This window comes from Aspergillus affinis (genome assembly GCF_023601865.1).
Source record: "Aspergillus affinis strain CMG 70 chromosome Unknown NODE_25_length_320802_cov_86_012257, whole genome shotgun sequence".
In the NCBI taxonomy this organism is placed as follows: domain Eukaryota; kingdom Fungi; phylum Ascomycota; class Eurotiomycetes; order Eurotiales; family Aspergillaceae; genus Aspergillus; species Aspergillus affinis.
In genome coordinates, this window is record NW_026515806.1 from 120,879 (window position 1) to 132,240 (window position 11,362).

Genomic DNA, 11,362 nt, shown 5'->3' on the forward strand with positions numbered 1-11,362 from the left:
ATCCTACGGAGGTAGCTCTTGTACATGGTCTCTTACTATCTCTTTCATCTCTGTTTCATTGATACGTACCCTATCCATCATCTTATGTCTGCCGATCGAGCCCAGCATTACCAATTCTTCCATGTTATGACCACTGTTGTTTCTCTCCTTGTTTATTTATATCTTTTTCATGCATTGCCACCCAAAAGACGAAGAAGATATGCCGGCTTTGACATGGATAGTATATAGATAGATGCATGTTTACTTCTGAGCTTCTTGTCAATTTTCGTCTCCCTGTTTTATGCATTTATTCTTTTTTTTCCTGTGCAAGTCATGGCGCTGCATTTTCTGCATCGTGCATCTGTGCATCTTGTTCTCATGCGGTTCGGTCAAAGATACCTCTTCTTTTTGTTGCTATCTACCGCGAATAAGAATTCAAGCCAAAAAAAGAAATAAATGGATCAATCGTATCAGACATAAATAGTGCGTCCAAAAGTGTATTCAACAACAAAACCAAGTATTTATGAATCGAGCTGATTATAAGAAACCCACCCTCCAACCCCCCTTCTCCCTCTCTTGTTGTATTCCATCAAGTTCTGTCATCGCCTCAGTCCCGTCGACGGATAATATTGCGCGAACTCGACAGCACCCACTGCTCCCAGAAGGATCGTTGTTTTCGATGCACGCGGACGCCGTTATCGCCGAGATCGTCGGCCGTCAGTAATCGGAGCTTCTCCAAAGTGGCGTCGGGGAAGGAACGACGGGTGTTCCCGCGTGGGGCGAACGAAAGGTAATCGGCGGTCTGGGGGGGCGGAAGGTCGGGGCTCGGTTGGGCCACGACGGATAGCAGGGGGCCGTCGAATCCGCCATCGCCGTGACCGTTGCCGTTGAGGAGAGCATGGTTGTGGTAGTTCTCGGCGTCAAAGTCGGCGGCGTAATTGATCTCACTTAGATCAATGCGCTCGAGGAGGTCCATTTCGTCGTGGAGTACGGACAGGATGTCGCACCATCGGCCGCCGGCGCGCAGGTATACGCTGGCGAGACGCAAGTCGCGTAATGGTCGTCGGTGGCGTCGGATCAGCGCGATGATCTCGTCGGAGCCCAGGCGCCAGCCCTGGATGCTCAAGGTGTGCAGTCGCCTCCACTGTAGGCGATGGAAGATGCGATCGAGGGATAGGTCCAGCGGCAAGTTTGCGGGGAACCCGAGATGGATAGCCGTCAGATTTTTCGCAGCCAGAAAGAACTCGTAGAACACGTGGGAGAGCGTCTCCATGCTCGTGGTCATGTCGGTGTGCGCGTGGAACGTGACGTCCAGACTCGTTAGTCGTGCCCCCAGGGCCGACAGCATCGTCGGCGGTGTTTGCAGAAGCCGCACCGTCGCCTCCGGGCTGATCTGCGGGGCGACAAAATTCACCTCAGTGCGCTTTGATTCCAGCAACGAGACCCCTAAGCTAGTGACCGCGCGCGTGCAGGCCGGCTCCCAATCCAACCGCGCGTTCTCTTCTAAAGATTGGTCCCGGAGGTATCCCAGTAATTGCTCGTCCGCCTCGTCCTGCAGCCGCAGCAGCTTCACCTGCTTCAGGGCGGGAAACGCCGCAATGGCCCCTCGCAACAGCGCCAAGTCTTGGTTCCGGTCAACGATGTATTTCTGATCATGGAGTCGGCGGTAGTGGACTTGCGCGACGGGACGATTTTCGGATTCGACCGCAGTCAGGGCGTGGGACCAGCCTAAGCGGGGTTGTCAGTTCGAAGGAAACCACGGCGCGAATGGGGACGGGTCTGCAGAGACGGTACCGCTTCCTTGGTAGAAGGGTCGCACCATGTACGTGAAATATTTGACATGACAGGCCAGCTGCATGTGCAGAAGATCCTCCAGCCGCTGGAATCCATCGCGCGAGAAGCGTAGGACGAACAGGGGGAACATTTGCGGCGTCCCGATGCGCATGAACCGCCGGCACACGAGTCTAAATCGATCCAACTCCGTCTTCTCACCATACGCCGTACGGGAGCTACCATTTGACCCGTGGCATGAATCGCGTGGATTGTAGGCGGATTCTGAGCTCAGGAGGCAGGAGAGAATACCGCTGATGAGTTCATCGGCGAGGTCGTCAATGCGCCGTGGGGTATCCATCGTGTTCGTTCCGCGAGGCAGCCGTGTGTTCGGCTGCTTGGGGCACTCGCAACCACATGGAAAGGTGGCCGTCTCGCAAAGAAAAGGAATTGACGGCGCACCAAAAGCGAGTGGTTTAGTAAGCAAGAAGATGGATTATAGGTCGGATATAGGGATTGAAAGTAATTGAGAAAATAGAAAGGACGATTGCACGAGAGGAAATGCGTGAGAGAGAGAAGAGCAGATGTGACGGTGGTGACGGACGGCGGGTTAATAAGGGAAAATGGCGAGCGACGTCGGTAGAAGTCAGGGAAGAAAGGGAAAAAAGATATGTTTTAAAATAAGCAAAGAGAAAAAAGGTGACAGGGCGAGGAAAGAATTAATCAGAAACAAGGAAAAAAGAAAAAGAAAAAAATAATTAAAGCAGCAGGACAGTCCAAGGCGAGTGATACATCGGCTCTTCGACTCCCCAGGCGGTCACAGACACAGCGCTTGGAGGGCGACATGTCTGACAAGATTTAGTGCGTCCCACATCGATCGTCGTCAGTATCAGACTTAACCTCGCCCGTCGCAGGACTCGCCTGGTTCGAGCGCAGGACAGGATGATATTGGACGACGCAGTAGTCACATGATTGAAGCAGCATGCGGTTATCCAGCGCGAACCTGCAGGAGACGAGAGTGACGGCGAGGAGGGATTGGTAGAGAGGCACGAGAAGAATGGGCGAAGAGGAGGGGGGGAGGGAGGGCGAAGAAGGGGGGGCGCAGCGATGATGCGACAAGGAGAAAAGCCAATCGACTAGACTCCGACTTGCCTGCAGACGCCCACGGCTGCCAAACCCCGCCTGGACGCTGATCGACTGGCCACAGTTTGCAGAAGAGGATCGGTGTCGTGGCCAACAATGCCATTCCGTGCAGCGGTTCAGGCCCCCATCTTTAAGTCCAAAAGTATATGTACGTCGGGTGGTCGGCTGCTCGGGTCTTTCGTTGGATTACATGCCTTCACCTCGACCGCATCCCCGTTTGACGCTTTCCTGGACTGGAATGGACGCATGTGTGTGTTGTTGTGGTTGCGTGGTCGGTATATACAGGAGCAATTGTGACACCGCAAAGCCCTTGCGATCAGGGAGAAGATGTCAGAGAGGGAAACAAAATTGAAGAATAGAGAGGCAGAGAATAATGGAAGGGAAAAAAAGGTGACCAGATCCGATGGCTGCAGGAAAGGACCAGCAGCTTCCCGCGTCTAGTTTCAATAAATCATGGATTATTCTAGTCATGTCATGTCTTGGCCATCTCCATCCGGCGCCGACGCATCTCAGTGCTGCTGAGTTTGGAAGCAAAGTCCTCGACGTCCTGCGCGGGCACGCCGCCCATCAGAAGCACATCGATCTCAAACACCTCCAGACCGTGCCAGCCTTTTTTGCTGCGCTCCTGGTTGATGCTCACGCCCCCCGCGCGAGTCTCTTTGGAAACCACCAGGGCGCTAATGCTCTCCTCGGTGATGGTAGGTCCAAACACGTCGGATATCTGGACCAGGCGCAATGTCAAACCAGACCGAATCTTCACCAGCATATGCACCCCATTGGGACCGGGCTGGCTCACTCGCTGAACCCGCGCTGCACTATCTGTGGGACCAAACTCCATGACGGCCGAGATGAAGTCCGCCACGCTCTTACACCGGTCGTCGAAGCTCTCCAGGAATGCGGCATACTTTTTCTTCACTAATAACTCGTCCCCCGTCACTCCCACTGTGATCATTCCTTCGGTTGGCCCCGAGTCCGGGATAGGTTCCAAGACCAGCGCCGTGGCAGTGAGCAAGAACTTGTGTCCGATGTGGAAATGGTCGAAAGTACCGCCCACAACAACGGAATAATGTGCTTTGGGTTCGGAGACATCCCCTGACGCCGTCAAGGAGTCGAAAGGCGTCCATTCAGGTATCCCAGGGATGGGATGTACGCCCCCAGCATTGGGATCTTTGGCCTGGGAATAGATACTACTGAAAGCCTTCGCCAGCGTCTGGCCTACGTGGTTATCCGGAAAGAAGACCCAATCCCATAGACGTGTCGACTCGGCCAGCGTCCGCAAGTCGACAATGGGGCCAATGTGAGAGCTCCCGCGCGATTGTTCGGTCGGCAGGTTGATCGAGTCGAAGTCGAGGAACACTACTCGCGCATCGATGCCCCCGGGTACGTCCAGTTCGATACCTTGTTCCACGGAAAGGACCCCGAGCAGTCGATATATGTTGGCCAAGCAAGCTTGAAGGCTTCCGAACACCCGGGACCGAGGTTGAGAGGTTGACGATCGCAGACCAGGCAGAGCCAACACAATATCCAGGGTAGCCGTTTGATGGATCCCTTGTAGATTCTGCACGAGTCGGGAGCAGACCGAGGAGAGAAGGGAATCGTACACCGCCTTGAACTGTTCAAATGAAGCCGATGGCGGGGGTGGAAGAAGTAGCAGAGCCGAGGTTTGGCTGACGGGCGAAGCTGCCATATTTGCGAGAGCCCAGCGGGGAGCTGGAGGAGGGAAGAGGGGGGACCAGACGGGCGTAAAGAGTGGGAGGGCAAAGTTAGAGTGAGCAAAGGTCTAAGTGCCCGAGCGGAGGGAAATGAAGCAAATCGCAAATAGTGAAGATGAGTGTAGGAAGTATAGAAGAGAAGAAAGTCAAGAAAGTCAAGACCGAAGGAGGGACTTCCCCGCGGCTGAGTCAGCAGCACGAGACTCTCGTCGAGAGAAGGAAGGAGCGACGGCGACTCTCCGCTCCTTCCCTCCCCGTCGCCATCTCATTCAGTGCCTTCCTCTGCCCTCCGAATATCCTTCCCATTCCTTCCTCTTCCCTCCTTCTCCTCTCTCCTCTCTCCTTCTGCCTTCTGGGCATGATCCCTCTTGCACTTGTCGCCAGTGCAGTCGGATTCCTCTAGCTGATGCTCCTTCCTCTCCCGGACCCAGCCTGATTTCTCCCTGCCTCCCCGATAAATCATCGCTGGAGTCGCAATCCGACTGCACTGCGATTATATGTACATCGAACCTCTTCCATCTCGACCCCAAACAGCCCGGTTCGTCTACTGCCATCATGTCGAACCCCCTTCCGAACTATGACCCCCGTCGGGCCACCATGTATAATCGCCAACCGGAGGAGCTTCACATCCCCTCCGGCGGCGCTTCGCTCCAGCGACAGTCCATGTCCCATGAATTTGCGACCGGTGCCGATAGCCATGCCCCCGCGATTAATTTCCACCCGACGAATGTCCAACCGAATCAATTTGGAGCCACGAACAATGCCGGGGGAGCTCTGCCTGGAGCGCTGCAGCCGGGAAACGTCAACCGGCCGCCCGCGATGTCTGTGAACACCGCCCCATCTGTCCTTCCTACACTGCCGCAGTTGTCAACGCAGCAGCAGCAACAGCAACAGCAACAACCACCACCGCAACCACAACAACCTCCTCCGACAACACCTCGGTCTAACATGGCCAATTCTCATAGTCACTCCCGTTCTAGCCCCGCGGGTGTGGAGCAGTCGAAATACAAGCCGCACGGACTGTCGGAGACCGCGCGCTTTGGCTCATCGCCCGGCGCTGCATTCCCGCCGGTTACTCCACAAGGCGCCAAATACTCCCCCCTTGGACTTTCAGATATCCGGCCATCTGCAGATCTATTGAGCGATCCGCTCATGAGCCCAGGGTCGCTGCCCAACAATGGCGACAATCAGGTGCCGACCAACAGCAACTACATTGCCCCATGGCCCATCTACGCCGTGGATTGGTGCAAGTGGCCCATCACGGGAAGCTCCAGCTCCTTCGGGGGCAAGTTAGCCTTGGGTAGTTACCTGGAAGACAACCACAACTATGTACGCTGAATTTTTGTGTTCGCCCTTGAATCTGCACCACAGCCTGTCGTGCTAACCTCTTGCAGATACAAATCATTGATACCCACTGGACCCAACCCGACCCCGACACGCCCGATGCTGCAGCCGGCGAAATCAAATTGGACTATGTGAAGACTGCGGAAGCCACACATTCCTACCCTGTTACGCGAATCCTCTGGGAACCTCCCTCGTCCCAGAAACAATCGACCGACCTTCTGGCGACTTCAGGAGACCATCTGCGATTGTGGTCCCTGCCGGCCACGCCTCTGCAACACTCAAACTCAATTACACGACCGGCCAACCAACGAGAACCGCCTGCGGCCAAGCTGTCTCCCCTGGCCCTGTTGTCCAATTCGAAATCTCCCGAGCATACCGCCCCCATTACCTCGCTCGATTGGAACACCATCTCCCCGAGTTTGATCATTACGTCCAGCATTGACACCACCTGTACCATTTGGGATATCCCTACTCTTACGGCGAAAACGCAATTAATCGCACACGACAAAGAAGTATACGACGTCCGCTTCTGCGCCAACAGTGTTGATGTTTTTGTTAGCTGTGGAGCCGACGGCAGCGTGCGCATGTTCGATCTTCGCAGTTTAGAGCACAGCACGATCATTTACGAGCCAACGGACAAGAATGAAAAACGTAATCACCCGGTGCCTGCTACGTTCCCTGCGTTCTTCCGTACTGACTCCGTCTTTACCCACAGTGATCAGCCCCGGAAATGGCAGCCCCTCAGCCCCGTCATCCACGTGGCCTCCGCCCCTGCTGCGAATCGCCGGTAAGGATTCCTACGTTGAGTATCTATAAGGTCTTTCCCAAGAGTTGCCCCTGACGATCTTTTAGCATCCCCTCATGACGCCCATCTCCTGGCTACCTTCTCCCAGGATTCCAACATTGTGCGCGTGCTAGACGTTCGCCAACCTGGCCAAGCCCTGCTCGAACTCAAGGGGCATGCCGCCGCGCTCAATTCCGTTGAATGGTCTCCGAATCGCCGTGGTGTTCTCGCCTCCGGCGCAGACGACTGCTTTGTCCTTCTCTGGGACCTGATTAATCAGCACAACGCTGCCCCCGTCCCGCCCGCCGTACATAACCCCGGCGCGCCTTCGGTCACGTCTGAGCGTGGCCCCGCTGCCGCCTGGAAATGTGACTATGAAGTGTCTAACATCAGCTGGTCGCCTCAGGGAGGTACAACTCCCTCTGGAAACCCTCGTGATTGGCTAGGGGTATGTGGTGGCCGTGGAGTTTGGGGCGTGTCTCTATGAAGATCATAAAACAAACGATAGAAACAAATGGCCTGGACAACAGACGAGAAAAAAGAAACAAGAGTATGACGAAGAACAAAATGCATCTAGCCGCTGCATTTATTTTAGACCGATTTGCCATCTGCCTGCCTTTTCTCCTTTGTCATATTTGGTTCATCCATTTCCCTTTCTTTCCATTGGGACTGGACTCCCTGTTGGCTCTTGTATTTCTCCGACTTTCAAGTTGCACGGATGAAATATTTAAACATTTTCACTTCATCATGAACTTTGTTGACGTGTTTTGCATGATATGGTATATGGTATGGTATAGTACGAGTGAACGACTGAATGAACAAATCTTTTAGCCTCCACGATCACCATGTTGAACTCTATGGGACCTATGACCGAGTAGTTAAGTGAAAGGATGAGTAGACTAGAACCGGAGGGGGAAAACATAAAAGCCCATAAGATCGGGTCACCGAAAGTATAAAGCCGAAAAAGGCAAACAATGTCAATCGTCCAGCGATTTCATTCAATTCAATATATAATGTGCTGTTTCTGTGGAGGGATATGATACTATAGGATAGGGAAGAGTACGCGCGCTGGTTAAGACTGACAGAAAACACACAAGTCAAAAAAATTCCGCTGTGGGTGTGAAATGGGGACAATGCATAGTAACGAGTTAAAACAGAAAAGGGGTGAAGAAAGGCAATCACTGCAAATGCGAGTTCGTCGGTTGGTTAGTCGACGCGGTCGTCTTGATGACGAGGCGGTCTTCGACCCAGCGGGCGAATTTGACGCTGGGGACGTCGACGGCACGCCAGAAGATGTCACCGGCCCACAGGGACAACGGCAGGCAGATGAACCAGCCGATAAAGAAGCCGAGGCAGTATTGGAAGTTGGTCTCCTTGCCGACGAGGGCCCAGATGTTGGGCATGAGGGAGTAGCCTAGGGAGTGGAGAATGGGGCCGTGCACGATGTAGAAGGAGAAGGAGATCTTGCCGAGATACTGCGACAGGGGGTGGGTGAGGAGCTTCTGGATGTCCTTGGAGTGATTGATGCTGAAGACGATGAGGATGGCGCCGAGGGTCTGGGGGAACCGGTGCGGCTCGGGGTAGGTCTTGGGCGTGACTTTCCAGGTCCACATGTAGAAAGGGGTCCATTTGTAGCCGATGTTCGGGGCGGAGCCCAGGTAGAGGCCCATGAAGAACAGGGCGATCCAGAATTTGCGACCCGATAGGCGAGATAGGGCGTTTTGTCTGAATGGCGAGCGGTGGCTCCATGGCTTCTCGTTTGCCGCCGGGCGCTCCCAGGTTCCGTTGATCAGGTCGGCCTCGGCCATCATCGAACCGGAAAGGAACAGGACCACGTCCCATCGGCCCCATCGCATGCAGAACCAAATGAGGATTCCAACTAGGGACACACGCACGCGGGTGGCCACGCGCGATGTGGCCAGGAGAGTGAGGAAGAGCACGATGGAGCAGCGGAATTCGACCGGAATGGTCCACAGATGCGGGTTGTAGTAGTTGTAGTAGAGCCCCCAGTTCCACGGATCCATCAGTTGCACTATCGTCGAGTACAAGTCCCAGAACTGCTTGTTGAAGGATTTCATCACGGGAGGGTGTTGTTCGTTGGTCCCCAGGATTGTGAGGCCTTGGTCGACGACCTTATGCGAGTAGTTATACACGCCTAGACGCACAGCCACCATGACCAGCAGAATGCCCGCAATGGAAGGGACATATAAGCGCAAACCACGGCGGAAAGTAGACGAGGCCAGAACGGTGAATGTCTGCTCCCACGACCGGCCGCGAATCATTTTCAAAGGCTTATAAGAAAGCACATAGCCCGACAAGACGAAAAAGATGGCTACCATGATATGCCCGGAGACCAACACGTGAATGATGGGCAGCTGAAAGAGGTGCCAATTGTCGTTATTGAACCCCCAGCCGAGGGCGACCTTCCAGGTATATGTAAATAAGAAATGGAAGTTGAAGACCAGCAGACAGGCCCAACCGCGCAGACCGTCCAGCGCTGCGATTCCATGAAGTTTGGGCGGCTGGGGAGGCGGTCCTCCCACCCAGTGCTGAAGAAAGCTCGGTGTGAGGGCGAGAATCAGCTTCCCAGCGACGAGTTCTAAATATTCTGGCCAGTTGTCCGAGAATTGCCTGGCTTGCGGAGGCCAGATGTGCGACGGCGAGAATTCAGCGAGAGTCGGCCAGTTCAACGATGACGACAGGGTGCGACCGGTGCCCGATTCCAGATCGTTCAACGGGATGTCATGGATCGCCGGCGATGCCTCAGGGTCTTTGCCGAGCTGCGACATGATGGAGGGCAGGGGGAGGCGAAGAAACCAATATGAAGAGTGGCGGAAATGCAATGCGATTTGTTGTTCTTGGATGTTCTTCGGTGTTGGGGATTGCGTAACACGGGGAAACTAGAGTGGATCGTGGACGGCAGAGGGCGCGAAAACAGCCCCAGGGACAAACGAAGGCCAGAAAACAGATGCTGAATTGCGGACGATGTCTAATTCTATTGTTCTAGGGATTCTAGGTGCGATTCATCCGGGTAAAGAGGGTAGGCGCAGCATGCTGAAGGGCGACCGAGGTTAGCGGAGGTTAGAAGCGACGAGAGGAGAAATGCATTTTACCTGGACACCATGGAAGGGATATCGCCGAGGTGTCGAGCTGCCACTACTCAGGGCCAACAGGAATTGAATGGAGATGGTGATGAGGGAGACGGAGATGGGGGAGAGAAGAGAAGAGAGGAGAGGAGAAGGGGAGGAGCGGACGAGTGGCTTAATTGCCGATCGGAGGGATTCTCCGATCATGTGTTTTCTCACTACGTTGCAACTTGCAATAATGCACCCAGCCCGACTGAGATTGAATTAAATTCACGATCAAAGTCTACCAAATACTACCTATCTGCTGCAGTTGGGTAACGCTCTGCATCAGCTGTCTTTCATGCTCACGGACGGTTGCCATCACGGCTCTAACTACATCCACCTCGATGAAGGGCATCGTCAGCAGTTGCACCATAAAACTAAGCCGGTCTAACATTGGCACGGTCGACTGAATTGATAGAGCCGATTGGATACTAGGACCGACGAGGGTAAACTCCTGATCGTGGGATGAGGAAAGGGAATTCCACCAGCCATTCGCAAGGACCGCGTTGTAGTTGCCAATCGCCCGCGTAAACAGAATCTGATAAGCTTCGACAAGGCGGAGATACGTGGACAGCGCATGGATTGTTGACGCCTGGTCCAGGAACGTCTCTGGCTGCTCCGATCCCGAAGGAATCGATGGCTGGTATAGATACGGGCCCCATAGTTGCAGAGAAGCGGTATGCGATGTCCAGCACTCCGCCGAATGGAAGATTTCCAGGAGTTGCTGCGCGAGGGTCAATGTTTGATTAGCGGCGACTTGTAAGAGGCCATGCTCCGTCGGATTGAGCAAGACGGAAGTATGCTGGATCAATTCTACATCGAGCTCTAGCACATCTTTCATGAACTGCACCCGGAATTGGCTCTGTGCGCTTGGCTTGGGTGCCACCACATTGCTGTCGGCGAATTGTGGCGAGGTGAGGTTCATGGGAAAGCCGACCCCAGTACCGTCGTTCGTGCCCAGTGTCTGCCCGATCGAACAACAGTCGGAGGCGACGTCTGTCGGCAGATTTGCGGGCAATGCGGTTGGGTTCACAGGGCTTGAGACAGAGTCGACATCCAGCGAGGTATCGTGGAAATCCTGGCACGGAGAGCCGGGTAAAAGTTCATTCATACAGGTGTCTGAAGTCACCTCCGAATCCCTGGCAGGAGATCCGGAAATGGATACATCCTCTGTTGAGCTGTGAGGAGCCGGATCTTCGTGAGCTGAATCTTCGTGGACCGGAGAGGGTGTTGACTTGTTGCCGACAAGCTGACGCCCGCGAGTTGACAGACGAAAGACACACGTCACCCCGGCCTTGAGGCAACGGCTACAGTTTTTTGCAGCAGCATTGCGATCACAGCGCAATTTGAGCCCGTGGCAGCGAATGCAGGCCTGTCGTGAAGGCCGTTTACCCATTCTTTCTCAGCTGTTTGGGTAGAAGAATCAATATCCAAGGGGTGGAAGGACATGGCCAGATGGAAGGAAATCAAACAGTGCGAGATTTGACTTTTCCTTCGTAGAG

General features: G+C 54.3%; 5 protein-coding genes across 5 annotated transcripts; 1 reads left to right on the forward strand and 4 right to left on the reverse strand.

The window, feature by feature from the left end:
• Positions 1–586: 586 nt before the first annotated feature.
• On the reverse strand, positions 587–2,110 carry KD926_005235 (F-box domain protein; the record flags this gene model as incomplete). The annotated part of the gene is made up of 2 exons (XM_053098476.1): positions 587–1,707; positions 1,774–2,110. 2 exons carry the CDS (start codon positions 2,108–2,110, stop codon positions 587–589), a joined length of 1,458 nt encoding a protein of 485 aa, XP_052957610.1.
• A 1,254-nt stretch (positions 2,111–3,364) lies between these two features.
• Positions 3,365–4,579, reverse strand: KD926_005236 (putative pantetheine-phosphate adenylyltransferase; the record flags this gene model as incomplete). The annotated part of the gene is made up of 1 exon (XM_053098477.1): positions 3,365–4,579. The coding sequence occupies one exon, from the start codon at positions 4,577–4,579 to the stop codon at positions 3,365–3,367; it is 1,215 nt and encodes a 404-aa protein (XP_052957611.1).
• Positions 4,580–5,159: 580 nt separating this feature from the next.
• On the forward strand, positions 5,160–7,219 carry KD926_005237 (WD repeat protein; the record flags this gene model as incomplete). Its single annotated transcript, XM_053098479.1, has 3 exons — positions 5,160–5,933; positions 5,999–6,735; positions 6,778–7,219. The coding sequence occupies 3 exons, from the start codon at positions 5,160–5,162 to the stop codon at positions 7,217–7,219; spliced, it is 1,953 nt and encodes a 650-aa protein (XP_052957612.1).
• A 691-nt stretch (positions 7,220–7,910) lies between these two features.
• On the reverse strand, positions 7,911–9,521 carry KD926_005238 (acyltransferase family protein; the record flags this gene model as incomplete). Its single annotated transcript, XM_053098480.1, has 1 exon — positions 7,911–9,521. The coding sequence occupies one exon, from the start codon at positions 9,519–9,521 to the stop codon at positions 7,911–7,913; it is 1,611 nt and encodes a 536-aa protein (XP_052957613.1).
• Positions 9,522–10,101: 580 nt separating this feature from the next.
• Positions 10,102–11,256, reverse strand: KD926_005239 (Zn(II)2Cys6 transcription factor domain-containing protein; the record flags this gene model as incomplete). The annotated part of the gene is made up of 1 exon (XM_053098481.1): positions 10,102–11,256. One exon carries the CDS (start codon positions 11,254–11,256, stop codon positions 10,102–10,104), a length of 1,155 nt encoding a protein of 384 aa, XP_052957614.1.
• Positions 11,257–11,362: the final 106 nt, after the last annotated feature.